The sequence below is a fragment of the Osmia bicornis genome, chromosome 4 (genome assembly GCF_907164935.1).
Source record: "Osmia bicornis bicornis chromosome 4, iOsmBic2.1, whole genome shotgun sequence".
Classification (NCBI taxonomy): domain Eukaryota; kingdom Metazoa; phylum Arthropoda; class Insecta; order Hymenoptera; family Megachilidae; genus Osmia; species Osmia bicornis.
Genome location: NC_060219.1, coordinates 10,120,396 through 10,146,353, shown reverse-complemented (window position 1 = coordinate 10,146,353; position 25,958 = coordinate 10,120,396). Strand labels below are relative to the sequence as shown.

At 34.0% G+C, this 25,958-nt stretch overlaps 5 protein-coding genes across 5 annotated transcripts; 4 read left to right on the top strand and 1 right to left on the bottom strand.

Annotated features, from left to right (window-relative positions):
- Positions 1-5,615: 5,615 nt before the first annotated feature.
- LOC114874789 (endochitinase) lies at positions 5,616-8,409 on the top strand. Its single transcript, XM_029184441.2, has 9 exons — positions 5,616-5,910; positions 5,999-6,334; positions 6,411-6,633; positions 6,700-6,823; positions 6,918-7,115; positions 7,283-7,364; positions 7,430-7,641; positions 7,728-7,940; positions 8,008-8,409. Exons 1-9 carry the CDS (start codon positions 5,856-5,858, stop codon positions 8,128-8,130), a joined length of 1,566 nt encoding a protein of 521 aa, XP_029040274.1. The 5' UTR covers positions 5,616-5,855; the 3' UTR covers positions 8,131-8,409.
- Positions 8,410-10,895: 2,486 nt separating this feature from the next.
- Positions 10,896-14,791, top strand: LOC114873617 (dihydrolipoyllysine-residue acetyltransferase component of pyruvate dehydrogenase complex, mitochondrial-like). Its single transcript, XM_029182177.2, has 11 exons — positions 10,896-11,325; positions 11,601-11,782; positions 11,865-12,049; positions 12,126-12,300; positions 12,382-12,545; positions 12,623-12,774; positions 12,864-13,012; positions 13,090-13,266; positions 13,350-13,534; positions 13,617-13,717; positions 13,785-14,791. Exons 1-11 carry the CDS (start codon positions 11,199-11,201, stop codon positions 13,952-13,954), a joined length of 1,767 nt encoding a protein of 588 aa, XP_029038010.1. The 5' UTR covers positions 10,896-11,198; the 3' UTR covers positions 13,955-14,791.
- Positions 14,758-20,033, bottom strand: LOC114873676 (serine/threonine-protein kinase PAK 2). Its single transcript, XM_046285522.1, has one exon. It carries the CDS (start codon positions 18,079-18,081, stop codon positions 16,573-16,575), a length of 1,509 nt encoding a protein of 502 aa, XP_046141478.1. The 5' UTR covers positions 18,082-20,033; the 3' UTR covers positions 14,758-16,572.
- A 687-nt stretch (positions 20,034-20,720) lies between these two features.
- Positions 20,721-25,278, top strand: LOC114876427 (branched-chain-amino-acid aminotransferase, cytosolic). The gene is made up of 7 exons (XM_029187941.2): positions 20,721-21,096; positions 22,048-22,155; positions 22,230-22,439; positions 22,519-22,749; positions 23,852-24,161; positions 24,242-24,399; positions 24,474-25,278. Exons 1-7 carry the CDS (start codon positions 21,076-21,078, stop codon positions 24,663-24,665), a joined length of 1,230 nt encoding a protein of 409 aa, XP_029043774.1. The 5' UTR covers positions 20,721-21,075; the 3' UTR covers positions 24,666-25,278.
- A 117-nt stretch (positions 25,279-25,395) lies between these two features.
- On the top strand, positions 25,396-25,955 carry LOC114882970. The gene is made up of 2 exons (XM_029200264.2): positions 25,396-25,603; positions 25,753-25,955. The coding sequence occupies exons 1-2, from the start codon at positions 25,493-25,495 to the stop codon at positions 25,852-25,854; spliced, it is 213 nt and encodes a 70-aa protein (XP_029056097.1). The 5' UTR covers positions 25,396-25,492; the 3' UTR covers positions 25,855-25,955.
- The last annotated feature ends 3 nt before the right edge of the window (positions 25,956-25,958 follow it).

The window sequence follows — 25,958 nt, the reverse complement described above, 5'->3', positions numbered from 1 at the left end:
CTGTAACTTAGGGAAAATCAGGTATAATAATAAAACAATCAGAAATACGGTTCTCTGCTAATTGAATTCGGCCAAGTTTGCACTTGAACGTTTCTTATAAATTAAGATCATCGTCTGGTTTCTTATTCTATTCGTTTAATTCATTTCACAAAAGTCACTTGGCCGAATTCAATGTGATCTGTTTGTTACTCGGAATCGTGTTTCGCAAACTCGTTTTTTTAAACAAAAATCTTTGTTAAATTTGTATTTGGTAATATGAATTAGTATATAAGATACTTTGTTGCACTATATACGTATACAAGTTATCTCAGAAACATCCTGTCCCATGAAATTCAGATACTTCGTGTCAAAATAAATCAAAAAGTCCTTTACCATTTTCTAATCTGTTGTTTCGTTGCTGAGATATTAGCGAAGAAAGATTGGTTCGCTCGACTTCCGGGGTGCGCCGGAAGTTGCCCAGCCAATCTTCAATCGTCTATATCTCGGAAAGTAAGCCACGGATTGAAAAACGGTAAAGGACTTTTTGATTTGCCTTGACACGAAGAATCTGTAGTTTTCATTTGAGGCGACATTCGCAACGAGTTTGAGACTCGACGATCGAAAACCTAAATAAAGAATAAAGGAGAACGTTAGGAATAAGTTAAAGAAATAAAGAATAAATATGATAATTATTTAAGGTTGCGTTTATGGTAGGTGCTACGAACGCGACATAGTCAAAGACTAATTGTAAGATAATTTACTGTAAATTGTGATCATTATCGTTGAACTGACTGAGACGAGAACAATCTTTGCAAAGTGAAACAGTGATTAATGATACTCGAATTTTCATTGAGCAAACTTGGAAAACATCCTTGCGTAATCGATGTAAACGATAATCATTGTTGATGTAATTACATATATAAGAATTTTTCACATTTTAATACAAATTATTACAGATTTTCTATGTGTTAATTCTATTTAACCCGCTGCTTTACAAAGCAGAAACAAGGGGTTAAAATAAAAAAAATCAGTTCCGATATCATTGATCATTGTTCGCGGTCACAAATTTTGTTCCAATTCAACGCAGTCAAACGTATGGATGTGTATGGCATATTTACCTAAACAATGGCCATCCTAATCGACACTTTTCTTACGAACATGTTCATAACAGATGCATGCATTTGATCGACGTTGAATCACGTAGTCTAAGAAACTCGTAACACGTATATATATGTACACGCTCTAGGTACGTCCTGTAATAGCATATTGCATCGACATCATCGATTTGCCATCGTATGTATCAACTCGAGGGTGAAAAATCGACCTTAGAAGCGCGTTTAGATAAGTTCCACAGTTATTTGTAAGGGTGAAACGAACGTCTGTCGTCTCCATTCAATGGAGATCGGTAACTAGACGTATTCTTAATTTTTTGAAGCGATTTTCGTAATTGAAAAATAAAAGAAACATCGTTTCAACGAATTAAGAAGCCACGCAACGTTCAAGAAGAGAGCGGAATTGAATGTTTCTAAAAGGAAATTCATCTGACATTTGTTTTTTCTTTGGTAGTCGATTCGAAGTACGAAGAGTGCCAAATTACGCCCAACAGATCGGTCGCAGATCGCGACACGACTGTTCGTCAATTAAAAATCAACCGATTACCGGCGAGACTAATTCACAGCACAAAAACAATTTAATTAAGGATTTCCCACGTTGTTCACCACGAGAAAGGTATCTCGCTAATCACGACAATTAATTGTAGACCACGTGTTTCTATTGTCGACGAGGGATGTCGACGTTAGGAATAATTTTTGTACGATACAGTGGCACCAAGTGAAATCTCTGAAGGAACTTTGATCGTTTCTCGCGTGGAAGAGAAACGAAATGATTTTGTTTCTATTGGAAAAGCATTTCTCTCGCGAGAAGTGGTCCCTTCGAGGCCCTCGATCTCTTCTTTTGAGCATGCATCGCGATCGATCGCGAAATTGAGAAACAATGTTTGAAACGGTGACGACATTTCATTGTTTCGTCGTGGAAAAATGACTCTTTCGAATTCCCCAGAGGGTCCATGGTGCCTGAGAAATCAGCGAGCAGTTGCTTTCTAGGGTCGCCATTGTCGCTGTAGGGAGCGATTACCCTGAAAACGCTATTGTAAAAGAGACTACTGTGGAAACAGGAGCTGTTATTGTTACACGAATAAAATAAAATCCATATTACGTGAGCCACGATCTTTCTTCGACCCGATGCATCCCATCTACTAACCCAGAGATGAATTTTACAATTTAAATTACTTCAATCTCAGATATGTTGACCTTTCATTTTAATGCGAATTTTAGAGAAGTATTCAATTATGAATAAGGAAATGGGTGAACTTGTAAATCAGGTTTTATTGTTAGAGGAAAAAAGTTGCTTAAAATGACGAATTTTACAAGATATTGAAAAATCATCAAAATCGGAGGGGGAGTATCTCTACAAGTTTACCAAGAAATGTTTACAAGTATACATTTTTAATAAGGTTAAAAACAACCTCAACAAGGTACTCGAATTTGTTAAAAATAAATTATTCGACTAAACAATCGTCACAGATCCTAATATAGATTAATGCAACAGTTAGAGACGATGAATCAAAGATGACTTTGATTATCGAGAAAGATAAGCAGTGACTGGTTTGATTGTCCCCCTGGTTGTTGACGAGGAGGCAGAAGGTCGACGAACCAACCAATCGTACCCTTGCACTTGAATTCTAATGAGGCCCACCTGGGTATATATGAGAGCTTAAACTCGACCGTAGCCATGATTTTTCTGTGGTACCTGCTCGTTGCACGGTGAGTCTTCTTCCTCTCTTTAATTTTTTCTTCGACTTCTAATTGTTATTTTATTAAGACCATTTACTGCTTAAGTATTATTTATCCACTTAATCATTATCTCATCGTTAACTAAAATTCTCATAAATCAACGCTATTAATTGCACTTGTAATACGAAATCTTGTCAAACGCAATAAATCAATTCGCGTAATGATAGGAGTACGATAATCGTCATCGTGATTCACGATGACAAGCGTTAAAATAAAAGTTCATTAATCTTCCATGATCTAATTGCTTTACATTTACATAACAAAAGGAAGAAATTTTAAAAGTTGACATTAAAACTTCAGGCTCTTCTTGCCGGTGACCATCCATGTCAGATCTGGTTCTATTCAAAATTCCTGTCGCGATTCAAAAACAACAATTACACTTATCCAATTGAACAAACAATCTGACAATTTCAATGACATTAGTAGCATTCGCTAAGAGGTCATTGGAATAAAATCATTTCCTTAGTATTTACGCAAAATCGTTGGAATTTCGTGTGTGACACATCCAGTGGGCGAGGGTCCACTCTCTTCGTTTTCCCTTTTTCCTTTTATCCTTTTATTGTTCTTTTTCTTTCAACTTCAGCTCGAAGGTCAGCAGAGAATAGGTGGATGTCTCATTTTCATAAAAGTAACATAACTCTACCACTCGTCGTCATAGTTAACAAAAAGATAACTTGTAATTTTTTTTATTTATTCTGCCTTTGGAAACATTCATCTTCATTGTTTAATCGGCTCTAGATTCAAACGATTGATCTAATATCGTTCGAAACGTCGGTCACGTTAGATTAAACGGAAGGCTACGAGCTAATCAAATCCTTGAGGTACAACAAGGTGCAACGGAAAATAAATTATTGCTTATCGATTCGAGCATTGATCTTATGAATAGTCACGTTTATATCTGCGTTCTTGTCAACCAGGAAGAACTTCGATAAATGTACACGACTAACGTTACATACATATTAAAATCAATCTATTATTTCCTTAAATTCTATCGTGTTGATAGAATTTTCTTGAATGAAAGGATTAAACAGAATTTTGCAAAAACTAAAAAATGTTTCGTACAGGAAAAAGTTGCACGCTTTCAAGGAATGTTTTTCAAGGGGAACATTGAATCACTTTTCCTCTTTCGACGAGGATATTTAAAAATATTCTATCTTATAGAGATGTAAGAATAGAAAGGGGAAAAGAACAGCGATAAAACGTTAAAAAGAGTAGGAATTATTACAACGATAAACGAGAGTTCCATTGAGAGTTGGACGTTTGTATTCGGAGTGCAGCTGGTCGAAGGATTGGATGCAGCCGGCATTTTAATACGCGAAAGCCGCAGACTCTTTATTCGCTCTTCCCTTTATCTTCGCGATGCGAAGACCATTATCTAGCTCTTGTATTTCACAGGAAACTCCACCGATTCCAAGGACGGTCTTTGATCTTCTTCCATCGTTCTTTGTCCACTCGGTGATCGTTTCTATATCCAATCGATTGTTATTCCGTGGACGATGCGTTCGAACAATGCGAAAGACAATGAACTGTAGACGATCGATCTTCTCGAGAAACAACTCGAACGGTTCTTCCTAGGACCAAGTTGGAATTAACCCGTTAACACTTTATCGATATCATTTTGATACAATCGAATAACCGATAGAATTTTACTACTATTCTTTTTCTTTCCAAAATGAAAAGGAAAAATCTGGAATATTTTTCACTTTACACCTCGGGTGTTTTTCACGTTCAAAACGACAAAATAAATCATTGTCGAGGAGCAGTTGTTTGCGATTGCAATTGAATGTCAGTGAACGAACGAAAAATATTTTTCGAACTCTGACTGCTCCGAACGGTATATTCTACTTACAAGTTACAATCGGTTTATAACTTAGGGAAATAAAATAGAGAAAAAATATAACATATATAAGATATTTCCCTATTTTATTTCCCTAAGTTATAAACCGATTCCCAAAATTCCTCCTTTAACTTGCAGATGTAATAAAAATAATCTCTCTGTTGCCATCAAATAGAATGTTTTTGAAAATTATTGTGTTTGGTATCATTTTAATCAGTAGAACGTCACAAATATCTTGGTAAAAGTTTTCTAAGAAAAAAATGAAAAATAACAAAGTTCAGTCTCCGATCTCAGATCATATTATCTCGTGCCTCAAGTGTTATGTTTCCACTTGACAGCATTTCAGGCCTTCGCCTGGGTATGTTGTTTTTACTTTTCAAACGCATGAACTTTTCCTTCGATGCAACGGCAAAAAATCGACAAATTTTTCGAATGGGTCCGTTTGATACGGGTTTTACAATCCGATCGTTGCGAATTTGCTCGACCGAGCTTGCTCGGTTCTGGATCGGACTTTTTTACGATCGCATTTTCGTGGTTTAATCTCGTCGAGGGATAGCTCTAATAAAAAAGAGTATTCGAGTTTTATCGACCGGTCCCTTTGCGTGTATCGCTTTGATTTTTAATTCTCCTGTTTGGAACCCCGTCGAGAAGTTGCTTGAACCTTCGATAACTTCCTGAAAGGGAGAAACTGTTGCACGTGTATTCGATAAGTTTCATCAATGAAACGCTGGATCATTCGAGCGTCGAACGCTTTTTCTCGAAATCAAGTTCACGATCACCGTTACTACTATCTTTTCCTCTGCACGAAAAAAGAAAAAGAAGTCGTGATTGCCAGGAAGAAGAGTTTCACGAAGGTGTCACGCTATTTGCTTTAGTGGAAACCGGTCGCTGTAGATTGCAGCTGGTTTTGAAGAACGACGCTTCGATGAAGCGATCACTTTACCCACCACCGATCAACCGGCTAGATCATTCGTGTTTTTAAACACGCCCCGATACGCAACCTAGGCAGACGTTCGCGATACGAGCATCGATCGTGATATTAAACTTCTAACACGAATTGCACTTCTATCAGACTTTTATTTTTTATCGAACTTTACTCCAATCTATAGATTGCACTTGTGTCATCAAAAACCTGTCAGTGTGAATAATTCTTAATTGATCGGGTTTAATTATTTCCAGTTTCTGAAATGGCATTAGGAATGAATCTTCTGGTACTTCCTCTGCTACTCGTAATCGCCGCAGGTAAACGCATCGCTCTATTCAGATAACGTATCTATACAACAGATAGTGCATTTCCAATGTTTCAAATAAAATCATTTTAAATCAATAGCGGAACAACAAGGCAGGATAACGTGTTACTTCAGCAACTGGGCCATTTATCGACCGGATGTAGGTAGATACGGGATAAATGATGTGCCTGGTGATCTGTGCACCCACATCATCTACTCGTTCATCGGCGTGAGCAATGTTACTTGGGAAGTATTGATTCTCGATCCTGAACTGGACGTTGATAAAGGAAACTTCCTGGCTTTCAACAACCTGAGGACTAAATATCCTCACTTGAAGACTTCCATCGCCGTCGGTGGTTGGGGAGAAGGCGGCAGGAAATACAGTGCTCTGGTCAGCATGAAGGAAAGAAGAGACACTTTTATCAAGAGCGTTGTTGGTTCGTAATTGTAGAAAATCGTTGTTTTATGCAAGTACCAACGGACTTGTTTACGTATATCGTTATTTGCTGCTAGAATTCATGCACAAATATAATTTCGACGGTTTCGATCTGGATTGGGAGTATCCTGCTGCTACAGACAGAGGCGGTAGGAACTCCGACAAAGACAAATACTTATATTTCGTCGAAGAGCTGAGACGTGCTTTCGACAAAGAGATGAAAGGATGGGAGATCACGATGGCGGTGCCAATGGCAAAATTCCGTCTCGACGAGGGCTACCACGTGCCGGAATTGTGCAAGTAAGCGAAATATTTCAATTCTTATTTCTTACGCAAATTATTCTAATTTCATTTATGTTTTTATAGAAACTTGGATGCTGTCCACGTAATGGCTTACGATCTTCGTGGCAATTGGGCTGGCTTCGCGGATACGCACAGCCCTCTGTATCGTCGACCACACGACCAATGGGCGTATGAAAAATTGAACGTGGTATGAGTATTTTTATTTAAATTGAATTAAATCTTTAACATACAACCATACTCCCGTACATATTCATCAAGTTGTGCACTATATGTTCTTGCAGCACGATGGTCTTTTACTTTGGGAAGAAAAAGGTTGCCCCGCTAAGAAACTGGTCGTTGGTATTCCGTTGTACGGGCGTACGTTTACCCTTAGCCAAGGTAACCATAATTACGAGCCTGGAACTTACATCAATAAAGAAGCTGGCGGCGGTGAAGCTGGAGAGTACACCCAGGCTAAAGGATTCCTTTCTTACTACGAGGTATGATCAATTAATATTCAATTCTCTGCAGTCATATTTTCCTTGGGTACATACATCCCCTGCTGGTTCGAATTAATTTTATTTCCTTTTTTCCCACCCTTCGTATTATAAGAAAGGAAAGAATAAGAAATGCATATTTTAAAACGCTTGGAAATATTGTTTGACAGATCTGTACGAGATTGCAAGCCCCTGGTAGCAACTGGACCCCGAAATTCGATGACATTGGCAAAGTTCCATATATGTATAAAGGTAGATTTATAAATAAAAAATTAATCATTTCACCCAGGTGATTTTTCATCAATTAATAATTACAGAAACACAATGGGTCGGTTATGAAAATACAGAAAGTATTAAGTACAAGACCGACTTCATTAAGGAATCCCGATACGCTGGTGCTATGGTTTGGGCGATCGATATGGACGACTTCCAAGGACTTTGCGGTGAACGTAATCCTTTAATGAATACCATTCATCAAGGATTGAAAGGATACGTTGTACAGGAGAAAAATTTTCCTACCACCCCTACGGTACGAATATTAGGACCATTTAATATTAACCCTACTGCGGTCTTTGTATTTTTAACTTTAAAATTACTAGTTATCTTTATGTGCAGCCTGATTGGGCAAAGCCACCAAGCACTACTTCAGGAAACGACGCTCCAACATATACACCTACAGAGAAACCTACTCAGAAACCGGAAGTAAGTTCCACCACTGAGGATTCAAACAAGTCAGAATCTACACAACAACCAATAGACGACAATGAAGCAGAGAAGACTGTATGTCAAAGCACGAATAAATTTGTTCCTTCTAAAGACTGCCATTCTGTGAGTATTCAAATTATAACAATTATAATAAAGAATCGAATCAACATTCTTTTTTTCAATTTTACAGTATTTCGAATGTGTTCATGGGCTGCCGATGAAATTCACTTGTCCCAATAACTTGATTTGGAACACGATTAACAATGGTTGCGATTGGCCACAAAATGCAGATCGAGAAGAGTGTAAATCTTAATGATTGTCCTGAGTTGTTAACTTCAATCTAAAATTTCAATCAGTGACTGAAGATACAAAGACTGGATATGCCTTTGTCCTCGAGGAATCATGATTTTGAGACTCCCAGACATCCCCATGTGAGATAACGTCTACACGTACAGAACACAGTCAATATGACAGTCGTGTCTCTTTTACCAGTTCCTCAAGCTCGAATAATTATTTAAATACTTATTTGACAATCTTGTATTGATATCATGCGTATTGATAAATAAAGCATTTAAAAAAACAGTTACCAGAATTTCCTTCCTGAGTTATTTATTTAACGAGACCGAAGAACTATCAAAATAAACGTTTAACAAACTTGTATTTTAAAAAGGCCGCCATAAATTATTTTTAAAATTCGATCTTAGCGTCATCTATACAGAAACGGTGGAAACTACACGATAACTTACCGACTTTGTTTTCGAGGACTAGGGACCTCGGGGGTCCCAGATACCCCAGGATTACATCAACGGGGTCCCTGACACCCCGGTGGCAAAAATCCGTGTGCAGCGTGGCCGGTGCCTGGGGTCTCAGATACCCCAAGATGATACCATGTCGATATGCAGAGATAATCACTGGTGCTTAGGGGTCCTTGGCACCCCAGATGCCATAATGTCAGTATGTAAACAGTGCCACCGGTGTTTTGGGGTTCCTGACACCCCAAGATGATATCATATCGGTATGCAGAGATAGTCTCTGGTGCTTCGGGGTCCCTGGCACCCCAGATCCCAAAATGTCGGTATGCAAACAGTGTCCCCGGTGCTTCGGGGTTCCTGACACCCCAAGATGATACCATGTCGATATGTAGAGATAGACACTGGTGCTTCGGGGTCCCTGGCACCCCGGATGCTATATTGTTGGTAGGCAAAGATAGTCACCGGCGTTTCGGGGTCCTTAATACCCCAAAATGATATCAGGTGGATACGCGGTTTCCCTAACACCCCTGGATAATATCAGGTCCATATGAAGAGGGCACAACCAGTATAATTTTTTTCCAGAGTTTATTTAATTTACTTCATTTATTTGTTTTTGCTTATTAAATAAGCTCATCGAAGGGGAATAACATTTATGATTATATCCCTCTTCTGGGTCTCAGCCGAGGACCCCTTTTATTTTACTTTTTCCAGTTATTTATATAATATTATCCCTCATTATAGGCCAAGGCCATCTCAGTATCCCTTACATCCCTGCATTCTCTTCATCCCTACATTCTTTTCATACCTATATTCCTTTCATCCCGCCATTCTTTTCACCCCTATATTCTTTTCATCCCTACATTCCTTATATCTCTTTATCCCTTAAATCCCTGCATTATTATCATCCCTTACATTCTTTTCATCCCTACATTCTTTTCATCCCTACATTCCTTTCATCCCTACATCCTATACATCTCTGCTCCCCTTATAATAAATATAATACAAAGACTGCTTCGAGTAAAGGTAAGTAAAGGTAAGTTAATTCTTTTTTTCGCGAAAATTTCGAAAAAAAAACGCCCCCTAGCGGCAAAAATGTGAACTAAATTATCGATGTCGAGTCAGCGCCCTCTGGGGGCAAAAAAAGGAATTAAATCATGCAACATTTTTGGCCCTCTAGCGGCAAAAATGCGAACTAAATTCTCGACGTCGAATCAGCGCCACCTGGGGGCAAAAAAAGGAACTAAATCATGCAACATTTTTGGCCCTCTAGCGGCAAAAATGCGAACTAAATTCTCGACGTCGAATCAGCGCCACCTGGGGGCAAAAAAAGGAACTAAATCATGCAACATTTTTGGCCCTCTAGCGGCAAAAATTCGAACTAAATTCTCGATGTCGAATCAGCGCCACCTGGGGGCAAAAAAAGGAACTAAATCATGCAACATTTTTGGCCCCCTAGCGGCAAAAATGCGAACTAAATTCTCGACGTCGAATCAGCGCCCTCTGGCGGCAAAAAAAGGAATTAAATTTTGCAAAAATTTAAAGTTAAAATTATTTTTCACGAGACTTTACTTACCTTTACTTACCTTTACTTACCTTTACTTACCTTTACTTACCTTTACTCGAACCAGTGGCCATAAGTATATTATTTATAATATATTTATTATAAGGGTTGAAAGGATACAAGAGATTCCGGGGGAATTCAGGAGTGTAAGGGATGTAAAAGTGTAAGGGATGCCAAGGTATAAGGGATGCCAAAGTATAAGGAATGCCGGCGTATACGAGATGCAGGAATGTAGGGAATGTAATGATATAAGGGATGCAGGGATGTTAAGGATGTACACATGTAAGGGATGCAGTGATAAAGGGTACAGAGATGTAAGGGATGCCGAGGTGTAAGGGATGCCGAGGTGTAAGGGATGCCGAGGTATAAAGAATGCCGGCATATACGAGATGCAGGAATGTAGGGAATGTAGTGATATAAGGGATGCAGGGATGTTAAGGATACAGGCATGTAAGGGATGCAGTGATATTTGTTTAATTAATATTTTATATTTTACAATTGTTTATTAATAAAATTATTGTTATATCTATTTAAATTGTTTATTTCTTTATATTTCCGCGTGGGTATATTGCAAAATTTTGTTTAATTATTCTATTAAAAATTATTCAATTACTATTTTTAATTTTACAATTGTTTATTAATCAAATTATTGTAATGTCTATTTAAATTGTTTATCTCTTTAATTTTTTGTATGTTACATACATATCGTTCTTCGCACTGATTCGTTTTGTAACATCGTACTATTACATAAGCGACCACGTGTATCTACATATCATTGTATATAATACACTGACAATCCTGAAATTTAAATTAACACGCACAATACATAAAAATATATAAAATGTTTTATTGAAAAAGTATCTTTTAATATAATATAATAAAAAATAACTTATAATATAATTATACGAAAATGTAAAGTGGGGGCATTCGTTTTTAACAAGACGATTTTTTTAACTAGCAGAATCTCATTGCGGAGGTCGCAAGTAACATCTTTAGAGATATCAGTGTATAATGTACGTACATATGTACGTGTGAACAACTTTGTAGTTTAATTGCTTCATATTAAACATGGCGCAAACGATGATACCTAGGATTGCGCTGTTGTCTATTAAAAATAGTAATCGTGTGCTACCACGAATTTTTGTTCCCTTGAAATACCAACGAACATGTTTCCATACAAGCTGGGTCCTCGATGGTATGCAATTTATTCATAAATATCTGTGCTTGTTAGGTATATCGGTGGTCGAGATTGAGGTTAACATACTATTATTTATTTCAAATGAATCTTTAGCGAATGACATCAATTTTAATGTAAATCATAATATACAAAATGTTTAGAATGTTTATTTCTCTCCTTCTGGATTAAATTGAATTTATGACCATGCATTCTTACTGTTAAGTGGGTTGATTATGCAACCAAGTTCTAGCACATAATAATTTATAATATAAGTATTTTGTACTTGTTTTTAGTAAAAGGAAAGGAACTATTGATGCCCTCCTTATCACCTACCATGGAAACTGGTACTATCGTCAAATGGCTCAAAAAGGAGGGTGATAAGATTCAACCAGGAGATGCTGTTGCTGATATTCAAACTGATAAAGCAATTGTTACAATGGAAGTGGATGATGAAAGTGTTCTTGCAAAAATACTTGTAAGATAAAGTATATGAACTACATTGATATTTCCATTATAACGTATATACTTTTGTAAATTCTAATAGGACATTTTATTAGATACCAGAAGGAACCAAGGATGTTAAAATAGGAACATTGATAGCTCTTACTGTAGAACCAGATGAAGATTGGAAGTCTGTTGAAATGCCAGACAGTGCTTCAGCTGCAACTGTAACCCCATCTGCACCTCCTGCAGGAGCTAGTATACCTGCTGCAACTGTAACAGCTGAACCACCTCCAGGACAGTATGTTCTTTCAAGAAGTCTATATTCATCAAAAATGATAATCAAGATATAAAAATCTAAACATAATTATTTTTAGAAATAATGTTACCATGCCAGCTTTATCGCCAACAATGACTACTGGAACAATAGTAAAATGGCTTAAAAAGGAAGGAGATTCTATAGAACCAGGAGATGCCCTGGCAGAAATACAAACAGACAAGGCTGTTATGACTTTCGAATTTGAGGATGAGGCTGTGCTTGCAAAACTTCTTGTACATAATTTTTATTGAATTCTAACTTTTTGAGTATCTTAATATGAACTGTGATTACCTACTTAAGGATTCCTTTAACAGGTTCCAGAAGGAAGTCAAATTGAAGTAGGACAATTAATTGCAATCACAGTTGAAAAAGGAATGGACTGGAAAAATGTTGTTGTTCCAAGTACCACGAAACCGTCTACAACGACAGCCGCACCTCCTCCAGCTGCAGGTGATAAGAAACCTGCATCAAGTGGACAGTATGTGATGAAAAATACTAATCTTGCAATTTTATGCAAACAATACACACCTTGTTATTGCCATATTATTCTTCCAGAGTATATGGTTTAGCAGTAAAACGGTTGTTGGAGGAATATGGACTAAATCCAGACTCCATTAAAGGAACTGGACGGCCTAATCGATTGCTAAAAAGCGATATATTAGCATATATCCAAGCAAATAATATTAAAAAGGTTGCTCCGAAAGTTGGTACGTAATTGAGATGCTACGAAAAATATTGGATATAGTGTTTGTAGTATTGTACAAAATTAACTTTTTATTCGTACATAATCACATAGAGCCACCACCAGCCGTTGAAACAGGTAAAAAAGAACGCGCTGCTAGTCCTTCGAAGAAACACGTACCTACTGGTCAGGCTTCAGCCTATGAAGATATTCCAGTTTCCAATATACGCGGCGTAATTGCTAAAAGACTTGGAGAAGCAAAAGTAATCACACATTTTTCATGTGTTTGCATGATAAAAATAATTGCGTACATGTAGTAAATGTTCACTAAATTTTTCAGAGTACCATCCCTCATTCTTATGCCTATATCGATATTAAAATGGACAAATTAATGGAAATTCGTAGCGAACTTAAAGCTGATGGCATTAATGTATCAGTAAATGATTTCATAACGAAAGCGGCCGCATTGGCATTAGTTGAATGTCCATTTATTAATACACTGTATAAAAATAATCAGGTTGGTATACAAGTTTATATAATTGCTGAAAACTAGTAGATAAATAATATATGATAATTTTATAAATTGCATTCTTCCAACAGATAACTCAAATGCCAAGAGTCGATATATCTGTTGCAGTTTCTACAGATAATGGTCTTATAACACCAATTGTTTTCGATACCGCAGCAAAAAGCTTAGTAGATATTTCGAAAAATATTAAAGAACTAGCTGAAAAAGCTAGAAACGGTCGATTGAAACCAGAAGAGTTTCAAGGAGGTACATTTACGTGAGTATAAATAATATTTGTGTTACATGACATGTAATTATTTAAACTTGTAAATTATATTATATACATTGTTTACGATCAGGATATCCAATTTAGGAATGTTTGGTATTAAACAATTCAGTGCCATTATAAATCCTCCTCAGACAGCGATACTTGCTGTCGGCAGTGGTCGGAAAGAATTAGGTAAAAGATTAGAAGTACATAATTATTGCGAAGCTATAGAAAATGTTAATATATTGCTTTATTATAGATGCTACATTACAAAAAATAACGAAGATGTCAGCAACTTTATCGTACGACAGACGAGCAATTGATGAAGATCAAGCTGCTGACTTTTTAGCGGTTTTAAGAGCTATGTTAGAAGATCCAACTTTCTTTGTTGCTGGAAGGTTGCGGGCACTGAGGTATTCGCAAAACTGACCTTTAATTAAGTCTTAATTTTGATATGTTTATTGATGAAGCGGCTTAAATTTTAATACGTTACACAATTGTTCATACGATTTAGATTCGACAAAATATATTTGGAAAGCATAAATTAAACAAAATTAATATTTTTAAGTCGTTTGTTAAATAAACATATCGATCGAAATTAAGAACATCGTTCGTAGCCTCTTACTTTCACTAACTTCTGTAAAATTATTATGCTTTAAATATTACATGTACAAAATTCACACTACACACCCTAAGAAATGTATCTAAAATATTTTATAACCTTGTAGCAATAGCTATTTTAATCAAAGAAAGATTATGAGTATAGCTGCCTAGATACTGCCATAAAATGAATTCGTGATAGAACTTGATTAAAGTTAATTAATACCATAAATCGTTACGGATTAGTTAATTGAATTGGAAATATAATATGCCTGTTGCATATAATTCATTTCCTTGTAAAAAAATAGATAATTAGCAGAAGTACATGTCCTATTTGTACATTTATTTAAATGAAATAATTGCCACACTGTAGTCTCTCTGTCATGCAGAAATATATGTATATACACAATATGTATAATACTAACAAGTATATATAAATTCAATGCTTTCTTTTATAGAAACAGTACAAAAACTTAATTATTTTTCTTAGATTAATATACCAAATTTGTACAAATATAATGTAAATAATTATTGTTAATATTTATTTATTAAAAAATGTTATGCGTGATAAGCAACTTCAGTGTGGTTTAGATCAATTTAAAGGGGTGACAAAATGTACAAGATCATACATATATCTTGTAAATAAAATATTTATTATTAAAATGATGTGTGATGTTTTCATTTACACATATATTTCAAAATGACATATAAGAAAGGTTTGAAACATTTTTTCACAATTATTGTTCATTAGAAGACCGTTATTACATTTATTATTTTTCCATTTTGTTACAAATGATAAGATTGTAACCATAGGACCATATGTACTGATTTGATAAGGCACACGTGTTATGACTGTGTAAGTCTAATCCATTTTAAATTAAACCTTTCTAAATGAATAAATCTTCAACCTTTGAATTATGACAATATCAAATATAGAAATATAATACAATAGAACTTAATTTTTTTTATCACAGATGTGATTTTACATTATGTTAGTGCTGAACCTTTTAACTAAATACTTGTAGATAATAATTTTAGGTCTTTTTCATAAAATGTGCTGTAAATACAAAATTATATACATAATTCATTGTATAATACTTGTTAAAAAATTTGGTGGTTTGTTTGAGCAATATTATGTTCTAAAATACAAGTATAAAATTTTTCAAAAAGTTTTTTTTTTATAAAATTCAATAAAATCTCGTATAGCTAATAATAATTCTTTTAAAAAACGTTAGAAAAAATGAAATTTATAATGTGCGGTATGTTACATCGTTTACAATACTTAATTATTAATACATGTATTTATTACATTGAACAAAAATGTTCAATTTCTCACTATTATATTTTCTTCCAAAGAAAGATTATGTAAGTTTTCTCAAAAAGTAACCTTCTTTGTTTGAATTGAATAATGAAGATTAAAGAAGTATTAAATAATACATACTACAATACCTGTTTTATATGTAATCTGTTTGATTTCAAATGTATGGCATAATCATTTTTACTTAATAAACTACAAAAATTCTAAACAGTAAAGGAATGCAGTTTAAAAAATATAAAAAGCAGATAAAGAAAATGAAATACACTGTATATACTTAAAATGTTAATTTGATAATGTTATTAGTTTAAAATTTAATTTGTACTATAATTAAACTGTAATTATTACTTTCCACAGTGATGATTATCAAATGTAAAATAAGTTACTGTTAAACCCCTGATTGATAATATGTGCACATACCTTGCACTTTCAGTTCTTCTATAATCTAAGTACAATACTTTAATAAAAATGTTATACAACTCATACTTTGTTATATGATAAATGCAAGCAATTTCAAAATAACATCTTAATCTAACACAGAACACCAAATGTATCTCTTTAGCACAATAATTATGACTTGCACTGTTTTTGCACCTACTACTGTAATAGTTTATTACTGTAATTACTGTAATGATTACTGTAATTACTACTGTAATGTAATAGATTGCACTTCTTTGAGTGAAAGAGATCAAAAATATATTAAAAAAAATGTAGAATCTACGCAATAGATATTGCACATGAAATGATGATTAATAATTTACGTTAATAATTTTGTTAATGACTTAAATTATAAAAACTAATTTAGCATATACATTGTATTATATTATTAGAATAGAGAAACATATTATTAGAATAGAGTCCTACAAATTATTACTATTATATCTTATTCTGCCCCTACTATAAATTTGGTAGCATATTGACATACATATAGTAGGTGGTCATATAAAATGTATAAAACCACAGCATTGCATATATATAATTTCTGCTGTTTATGCAGTATAAAAAATACTTTCATACCTCGGTATTATACGATTGGACTGGTGCAATTTTGCACACATACTCAAGAAGATAAATGCATATCAATACAAAATTTAATATTTGTCTTCTACTTAAAAGAATGAAATAAGAATACTTAATTAAATGCTTTATGCAGAATCCTTTGTGCTGCTCGTATCAAAGGTGTAAGAGTTGTTAGTTCTGCACAGTTTTCCAAGAATGGATGAGATAATAATTCATCAGCAGTTGCCCTTTCATCCACTTCAACTGCTAAACATCTTTCTAGGAAGTTCTGAAATGTTGGACTTAGCGTTTCCCATCTAGGAATGGAGGGCTTACCAACAGCAGCAATTAAATATAAGGCTCTTAAAGGTGTTTCTTTCATATAAGGTGGTTCACCTTCTATCATTTCAATAGCCATAATACCTAAAGACCAGATATCCACTTTCTTTCCATACTGTTTTCTTGTCACCACTTCTGGTGCCATCCAGTAGGGAGTTCCAACCATAGTCTGTCTTTTCTCGTCACCATCAATATTTGCACAAAAACCAAAGTCTGTAACTTTCACAGCACCGTTCATACCAAGAAGTACATTATCTGATTTGATATCTCTATGAATAATTCCTCTTGTATGAAGAAAACTAATTGCTTTTAAAACTTCTCTGCAAACTGCTGCAATTTGTGCATCTTTCATTACAGTTTCAGTAACAACATCTGTAAGTGGTCCACCTTCTAACAATTCCATAACAACCCATAAATGATCATGAACAAGATACGCATCCAAAAAATTCACTAGATTTGGATGCTGAAATTCCTTGAGCACTTTAATTTCAGTCAATATAAGTTCTTTCTTTGGTTGTTTAGACATATCTATATCTTTAATAGCAACTCTTTGATCAACCATTAAATCAGTAGCTATAAATACAGTACCAGAAGCACCAGCTCCTACTTCTTTAGTTTTCTCAAAGCGTAAATTTGGATCACCATTATGACAAATAGCTCTGAGTTCATCAAAAACCTCTTCATCGCTGAGTTTCACACCTGTATACTCTGTCTTCCTTCGTAAAATAGGACTTTCCTCAATAATATTTGCCGTATTGTCATCTTCAGGTAATTGTTCATCATCAATCTGATAGGTATTTAAGTCCTCAAGAATCTCAGTAAGAGTTTTCTCTGTTCTATCAGGACATATTCGTGGTGTGGGTTTTGGAGCTTTGTTCACTTTGGGTGGAAGTTCTGGTAACTGTACCTGACTATCCGTAGAATGTGCTGAAATTGAGCCATCAGAATCACCAGACTGATATTTCTTTGATAAGATTTTATCGATTTCCTGCGATTCTTCTTCGATTAAATCTTGTGTAACAAAAGGTTTGAATACTTTTTCCTCGGGTTTTCGTTTAATCGAATAATTGTAAAATTTAATAGCTTGCAAGGCCGCGGCAGGATGTTCATCCTGTTCGGACTTTGTTATTTGCGTGTTGAGCAAACGAATCCAAGACTCGGGAAGACCCTCCAATTGTCCAGTTTCAGCATTTTTACTTACATGAAATTTATGGGAAACGTTAGTGGGAGGTCCAATTTCAGCGACTGTGTCAACTGTGCCGGTTTTCTTTCGCGAAAATAACTTTGTTATGCTGAGACTCATTTTAGCGCGTAGTCTCGCGCTTTTACCGCGTACTCTTTTACTATTTATCACGATTTTTTCGATTAAGATAAATATGGAAGAAAAACCAGCCACTTTTATAATGTGATTATCATCAAAACATGACTCGTTGGTCTGCTATCGATAGGACATCGAACGTGATTATAAGATTTTGTTAGTGTTAGTCACGTCACTACAGTGGGTGGCGGCACATTTAGAAAACGGAACGTTTTAAGTCGAAATACTTCATATAAAATGAACGGATTGAACTTGACATAGTACAGGACATTTTTTAATGTCCTATTAATTACAACTTTTTGATATGGATCTATCTAAACGAATTTAAATTAACAAATTGTTTGTCTGTAAGTGGTGAACGTAACAATAAGGATTAAAGAAGTACTACCAACTGTACAGAAATGAAATACCGCACCCTGACAGTGTAACAAATATAACTAGTGTAAAAAATCATTATTTTAAAAATTACCAGCAATTTTCGAAATACTGTAATTAGCGTTGTTTAAGTCTCTCATTTTTAAAAACTTTATGCTCTGTTCTGATACAAATTATTGCAGCATAGTGTTCATATCTTATTTAGTATATGCTACCATATTTCGCGCCAATATAAATTATGAATTTTTGAACTTATCATTAAAAAGATTCTCTTATTTTCTTTTATAAAATCAATATTTAACAATAAATTTACCAATTTCCTCTTTTACCCTCGGTATGTTAAATATTTCACATTCTCCCGTTACCGTTTCATTTCCTTTTTATTCTTTCAGTTACTTTTTCCTCGGTTTTACGTTATCTACTTTGTTTTCTTTCTTTCGTTTCGCTTTGCCTTTTTTATTTGTAAACAGAACGTAATTGGGAAAGCGTTTGACGTATTATCGTATAATATCTTAAGAGGTGAACGCTACCAGTGCAAGAGTACATTTATGCATGTATGCACACACAATGGAACGTCTTATTTTCGTCACTGTTTCATTATCGTGGAATGATGCAGAATGTATCGATTAAAGGAATAAAAAAAAGGGGGAAAAAATACCGGTGACGTAAAGATACCGTTATTATTTTTCATAGTTAATTCCAGAAGATGCATTGAAAAGATACCATCTGGGTAATCTGGTACTGAGCTAAAGTAACTACGTTATTGCCTTATGCTCTGCAACGTCTGGATTAGTTACAAAAAAATAACTACCATTAAGAATATTGATTGATAAGCGAATTACCAACAAACGATTGCTGTAGTTCATATCTGTTAAAAAAAAAAAAAATAAAAAAAGCAACGAACCACCTCTCCCTCTTTCTCGAGATGATGCCGATGACGCTGAGGATGTAGTTATGGCTGATAGGTTTTGAGATTAATAAGAAAAAGACGATACGTTTCGAAGTTACGTAAAGTAATGCTGAACGTTTAAAAATTTTCAGAAAACACTCAAGGAAAACTGTGTTTCTGATGAAAATTGACTGACATCATTCGGAAAGATTAAGTTGTACATGTAATTAATGCAACTTACGTGGTGATATATTTCCGTTGTTTACGATTGATTGGTGCAAATAATTGTTTGCAGGTTGTTCTCAATGTCACGTGTTTGATACGATACGTGAACTCAATATTTCTTCACCATTAATAAAAAAGAAACAAAAATGAAAAAGATATCGAGTTGTAATTGAACGAATCCAACGGAAAGAGTGTTCACCAATTTTACTCGATAACTTTATCGTAATCGACTTGATCCCATGATCGATTTAGATCGACTATGTTTTCGCGAGCAAAAAAGGATCACGCGATTCTTCATGGAAAATATGTTTTCTAACTACATGGACGCAACAATTTCGTAGCTACATTCTGTTGCTACAATTAATAAATATTTATAACGATTCTTTACATTTGAGAATCGAGTAACGTTCGATGGTCTTAACAACAACGCGCGTGCTGTCCTTTCTTATCGCTTGAAGAAACCGTATTATCAATATGTTTTCAATTCCCTGTCCCCGCTTCATTCTGCCCCGTCAGAATTTTTCCTCCCCTTTCGCGCAATCGTACATACACAGTATTCATGAGTTTCGTCTTTTACCCACAGGGTGTCGTTTAAATGTATCATGGCATTCCCATTGTTTAACCCTTTGAACGACGGACGATAGATATAGCGATAATTTAATTGTAAATTCTATTTTATTCAATTGATAAGTAAAGAGAAAAGGAAAAAGAATATTAGGTACATTTGATGTAAATAAATTTTACAAAGTTGACGCAAACACTGACCCTACATCCGTTGTGCAAGGGTTGAGATAGAGGAATTTTTAGAATATAAAGTTATCTATTAGGAATTGATAATCGGTATCATAAGAATTTTGTTTATCAACAGCTTCTCATTTTCCTTTTTTTAAATAAGAATAACTTGGGTAACTCGGAAATCTTTAGTAGTTACACGATAACGATTCGATTAAATTAGCTAAAAACTTCCTGGCCACTGTGTACATTAAAGTTCACGTATTAAATCGACAAATCTCCCACTCTTTTATTCTCGAATATAAAGACTCCTCTTTACTCCCACCCTCCGTGGGAGGAGACTCTTTGCCTCTCTCTGTCTCTCCCTCATGCCCCTTGCCCGCTAATAAATAAAATATTAACCGATGGTTAATGCAAATACATTATTCGAGAACGCGCAAGGAAGCGGATACAAGTGTTTCGTCTGAATAATCACGGTTAATACTCGTTCTTCAACAGTGAATACCCTCTCTGTGTCACGTGCGATCGTGTTAAATAATTTCTTTATTTACCTCTTTTCCTTTTTCAACAATCTCGTCGAAATTTCGTTTTCTTTTCCTTTTCTTTTTCTTTGATAAAACAAAACGTTGCAAAGAACTATTGTAAAGATTGGTTCGCAAGGTGTTGACTAGCACATTATTGTGTAATGAGCCTTGTACATTCGTTGAGGATTATTTAAAAGGTGTAAGATTTCCTGATTCATTCAACACCTAATTACCATGGTTCAAATGAGGCGACAAGTAAGTCAATCTTTATCATAGCCCGCAAAATTTCATGCTAACGATTAAAATCAAATTCAAACGTGAGAAAAAGGGAACGTTGCTGATTTGAAAAGAAAAATGTATCTTTTCAACTGATCCAACTTTGTTATACTATCTTTTAATGATTCATTAATACTTGCTTCTGTAGAGAAAATAGTCCGATTATCTTGTTGTTTTCGTGATGATGTAATGTTCTTGCGTATCTACCAAACCTATCTATAAATATAAGAAACTTTTCAAATATTAAAAAGACGCTCATTTGACTATATTAGCGCAAGGACAATGACGATTATTGTTAATTATATTTCTATGATTTTTTCAAAAACTTCAGTTTCTTAAATATATTTTGCAGATAATAACCGTAAATTAGTGAATTAATCTCGATATAGTTGCTAATAAAGTTAAAAATGCTGTTCGCATTTTATCATCACGTGTTTCTTGAAAGAACTCAATGTAACATTTAACGGGGATTATACCACGTGTTCGGGTATAAGTACTTATATTCAGCAGTAATGACGTTATATTTCACAAAAAAAAAAATAATTGATAACATTCAAATTTCGCGTTCGTACCTCTAATTGATAATGCATAACCCTAAATTTCATAAATTTTTTTCTACGAATTTCATTGACCTAACTTTATCATTATTTCCGTAAAATACTCACCGCATTATAAAATTTAGGATAATATTTATCGTATTCATTATCATAGGTGTAATGAATTATTCGTAAATCTTAGTTTACTTATCGTTCGAATTTTTTCGTTTCTTTTCTTTTTCATACAAGTCATTGAGCGCAATCAGATTATTTATGTAAAGTTCCACTTTGAATTAGGAATTCTTATTATACGTTAAACTGCGTACTTCAAACGACGATAGTGCTTTTACATATTCATAGCAAATCCTGATTTTAAAAGTAAAACTTTTTACAGATTTTGACTTGTGGAGGTTTACTAAATCAGCTCCAACCCAATGTTAGAAGGAGTTCATCTTTACAAATTAGAGACAAAAAAGTAATACAACCAGAACGTTCGTTCAAGGTATTAAAGAAATTTTTAAGTAATTTCTTAAAATACATATTTCAAATAAAGTTTATAAATAATTGTATTTTTAGTATGCAGATTTGTCAGTTCGTCTTGCAGGACCAGAACAGTTACAACCAAAACCCAATGTTAATGCTTTAACATTTGGAAAATATTTCACAGATCATATGTTAAAAATATTTTATCATGAAGCATTGGGGGGATGGCAAGTGCCAGAAATTACTCCATTTGAAAATCTAGTCCTTCATCCAGCATCAAAAGTGCTTCATTATGCTGTAGAGGTATCTATAATTTAATGTTTTACTAATAGCAAAATAAAATCCTATACAAAGTACTCATTCATGTGTTTATATATTTCAGTTATTTGAAGGCTTGAAAGCTTATAGGGGAGTGGATGGAAAAATAAGAATATTCAGGCCTGACTTAAATATGGAACGAATGAATAGTACAGCAATAAGAACTGGCTTGCCCACTTTTATTGGAGATGAATTAATTAAATGTTGTAGTAGATTAATCAGTATAGATCAAGAATGGGTACCTCATTCTATAGCTTCTAGTCTATATATACGTCCTACTCTTATAGGTATAGATGTAAGTATTTACTTCTTAATGAAAAGAAGTGTAATGACAGTGGAAAGTTGGAATAAGTTAATATCATATGTGGTAATATTCTATAGATGCTTGTTCTCTAAATTAAAATCAATTGTATGATAGGAACAATAATCATGCCACTTATGTCACAGACGTCATTAAGACAGATATATACAAAAGTAAACAATATATTTCTCAATACCTAATGATAATTCATGATAAACAGGGGCGTGTTGTTCTTTCGTTGGAACAGGGCCATAAGATACAGCTAGATCAAAAGCTACATTATGATTGATACATATGTTGCATTGCACAAGTCAACAAGTGTAACACTAATGATGAATATTAACGCGGGGAACTACCCAAGTGTTACGCTCACTTATTAATGAAACTTTGCCACTTTGTAGAGCTCGTCGAGCTAAACACGCCTATGCCCCATTTTGGGGGCAAAACGGCTAATTGTTTAAAAGATATTAACAATTAAAGTTAGTTACTTCTTACATTGTCATGTATAACAAACTCACACGTGGAAATGGTCAGCTCTGCGGTTAAACACGTGGCTATCTCATTTGGCTATTTCACGTATAAAATATCGTATTATGAATACAAAACCGATTGGAATTTTCGTTTGAATCATTGTTAAAATTAATGTACGATAGCGTTTATGCTTACATTAATATTACATAAAATTTTAATTAGAATCATGCATTTTATAAGTTGCTATCGATGATTAAATATCAACATATTTAATAACAGAATTCATCTAACTAAGAACTTGGTCATGAAAAATTGATTTTAACGTATATTAATTTTTCAACGTTTATCATTCCGAATGAATTTGTTTTGTAATTTTATATACATATAAAACAATATAAACGTTTTGTTATGTCTGTTACATTCTACATTTTATCGTTATAATGTTGGGTAATTGACCGTAATGTAAATAGGATATTAAACTATGATATGAATAATTGATATTATGCAAAAACAGTACTTTTCAAAGTTTGACAAAGTTATGAAAGGTACTTGAATTTAATATGTATTTCGAAATGTATTAAATATGAAAAAAGTGTAATGCATAATTCTTTTTATGTTTATCTAGCCCACACTTGGAGTGGCATCTTCAGAGTCTGCTTTACTCTATGTTATCTTATCACCTGTGGGTTCCTATTTCTCAAAAACGGATGAGGATGTTGGTATCTCATTGTTAGCAAATCCACAATACACAAGGGCATGGCCAGGTGGTTGTGGTAATTATAAAATGGGTAGTAACTATGGCCCTACTATATATGTACAAAGAGAAGCAAAAGAAAAAGGTTTGCAGCAAGTATTATGGCTTTATGGAAAAGATCATGAAGTAACTGAAGTTGGTACAATGAATATTTTCATGTTCTGTATAAATGATGATGGAGGTAATTTTTTATAATAAATACGAATTTCTATCATATTGATGCAATGTTAACTTTTCTAAATAATTATTTTACAATTTTAGAAAAAGAATTAGTAACTCCTCCTTTATCAAGTGGTTTAATTCTTCCCGGGATAACAAGAAACTCTATTTTAGCTATAGCTAAAGAATGGAATCAGTTCAAAGTTAGTGAACGGAAATTATGTATGGACGAAGTTTGTCAACTACTTGCAGAAAATAGAGTAAGATCATTTTCTTCTTACTTTTTTAAAATTTAGTTAAAAAATTATATTAAATAATTATAATTTTATTTTAGCTGTTGGAACTATTTGGAGCAGGAACAGCCGGTATCATTTGTCCTATATCTTATATTGAATTTGTTGAACGACCATTGGACATACCGACGTTAAAACAACCTGATCCTGTTTATAAAATGTTTCTTAAACGTTTAAAGGATATACAATATGGTGTTATACCGGACCATCCGTGGGCGTTACCTATCGAATGAAACTCGAATAATTAGTTGATTTGTTTATTACATGTTATCAAAGAAGTTGATATACAAGAATTATTGGCGTTCATTACATTCGATATCCGATATTAAGAAAAATCAATTAAACGCCAATTCAAGTGCTTTATTTTTTATTTTATTATTTTTATGTGAATGACGTGAATTTTTATTTATTTATATCCGCGGATGATTCCTTCAGACGGTATCCAAGAAGTGAATACATATCTGAGATAAAACTCAGGGATCAACTGTTTATCGTCAATGGAAAAGTAATTGTTAAATCCTACTGTTAATTGTAGAACTCAATCTGACAATTTATATATAAATACATAAGTATAGTGCACCAATGACAAGATGTCCCCTGAGAAGGGCAGATTTGCGGCCTTCTCATGGGACATCTTGTCATCGGTGCACAGTATGTATGCATGTTTGCGCGCATGTATGTAAATATGAATACTGTTATAAATTAAACAATTTGTACTTACCAGAAGTATGCATTTTATTTCATTGTACAGATCATGTGATTCCATGAATCAATACGAAATTTGTAAAGAAAGATGTAAGAAAAATGTAAAGATAAATATTAATTAAAATAAGTTAAATTTTTCAATGTTTATAACCATGATATGTCTGGACCTAGATATTCATATACATAGATGATGCCTACTGGACCTCTAAGTTCTAGTAAAATTTGTAGAGGTCTCTCTATAGCAATTCCTTTCTTGGGTTTTCCTCTCTATATTTCATTGAGTTTATTGCGTTGTTCTTTACTCGATCCAAGTGAATCGTATTCTTTGTGAACTAGTTGTTTCAAAGAAAGAAACATGTTCGCAATTCAAAGGACAGTTACTAAAGCTCCACGATTATTGAAATTATCTCAAAATCAATGCAGAACACTCATGTGCACACCTCCCAGAGTTCGAGTACCATTTGCCGTAAGTAGTATCTTCATAGAATATTAGTTACATAATAAGAGAATTCAATAAATTATGATGTATTAAGGTATTGTAAAATAAGAAAATTAATTTATTTTAATGATATCCTGTTAAGTCGTACTCTACTCACAGTAATTTGTTTGTTTCAGGAAAAAATGGTGATGGCCGCTATTCTATGGGTGGGGATAATGGCATATCCTCTTTATATTGCATGCAATATCAACAACTACAATGCACGTAAAAAAGAATAAAATGTGTTTGCAGAGATCTATAAACTCTTAGACCTATAAACAAATATTGTAGAATATAAATTTAAAATTTGAAAATATATTAAATAATATTACATTATAAACTC

Coding starts and splice junctions, on each gene's coding strand:
- LOC114873676 (XM_046285522.1), bottom strand. CDS start 18,081: ATGAGTCTCAGCATAACAAAGTTATTTTCGCGAAAGAAAACCGGCACA.
- LOC114876427 (XM_029187941.2), top strand. CDS start 21,076: ATGGTTCAAATGAGGCGACAA. Junction 22,156..22,229: donor AACCAGAACGTTCGTTCAAG/GTATTAAAGAAA, acceptor TTGTATTTTTAG/TATGCAGATTTGTCAGTTCG. Junction 24,400..24,473: donor AACTACTTGCAGAAAATAGA/GTAAGATCATTT, acceptor ATTTTATTTTAG/CTGTTGGAACTATTTGGAGC.
- LOC114873617 (XM_029182177.2), top strand. CDS start 11,199: ATGGCGCAAACGATGATACCTAGGATTGCGCTGTTGTCTATTAAAAAT. Junction 11,326..11,600: donor TACAAGCTGGGTCCTCGATG/GTATGCAATTTA, acceptor ACTTGTTTTTAG/TAAAAGGAAAGGAACTATTG. Junction 12,301..12,381: donor CTGTGCTTGCAAAACTTCTT/GTACATAATTTT, acceptor TTCCTTTAACAG/GTTCCAGAAGGAAGTCAAAT.
- LOC114882970 (XM_029200264.2), top strand. CDS start 25,493: ATGTTCGCAATTCAAAGGACAGTTACTAAAGCTCCACGATTATTGAAA. Junction 25,604..25,752: donor GAGTTCGAGTACCATTTGCC/GTAAGTAGTATC, acceptor TGTTTGTTTCAG/GAAAAAATGGTGATGGCCGC.
- LOC114874789 (XM_029184441.2), top strand. CDS start 5,856: ATGGCATTAGGAATGAATCTTCTGGTACTTCCTCTGCTACTCGTAATC. Junction 6,634..6,699: donor CACGTGCCGGAATTGTGCAA/GTAAGCGAAATA, acceptor ATGTTTTTATAG/AAACTTGGATGCTGTCCACG. Junction 7,365..7,429: donor AGTTCCATATATGTATAAAG/GTAGATTTATAA, acceptor TAATAATTACAG/AAACACAATGGGTCGGTTAT.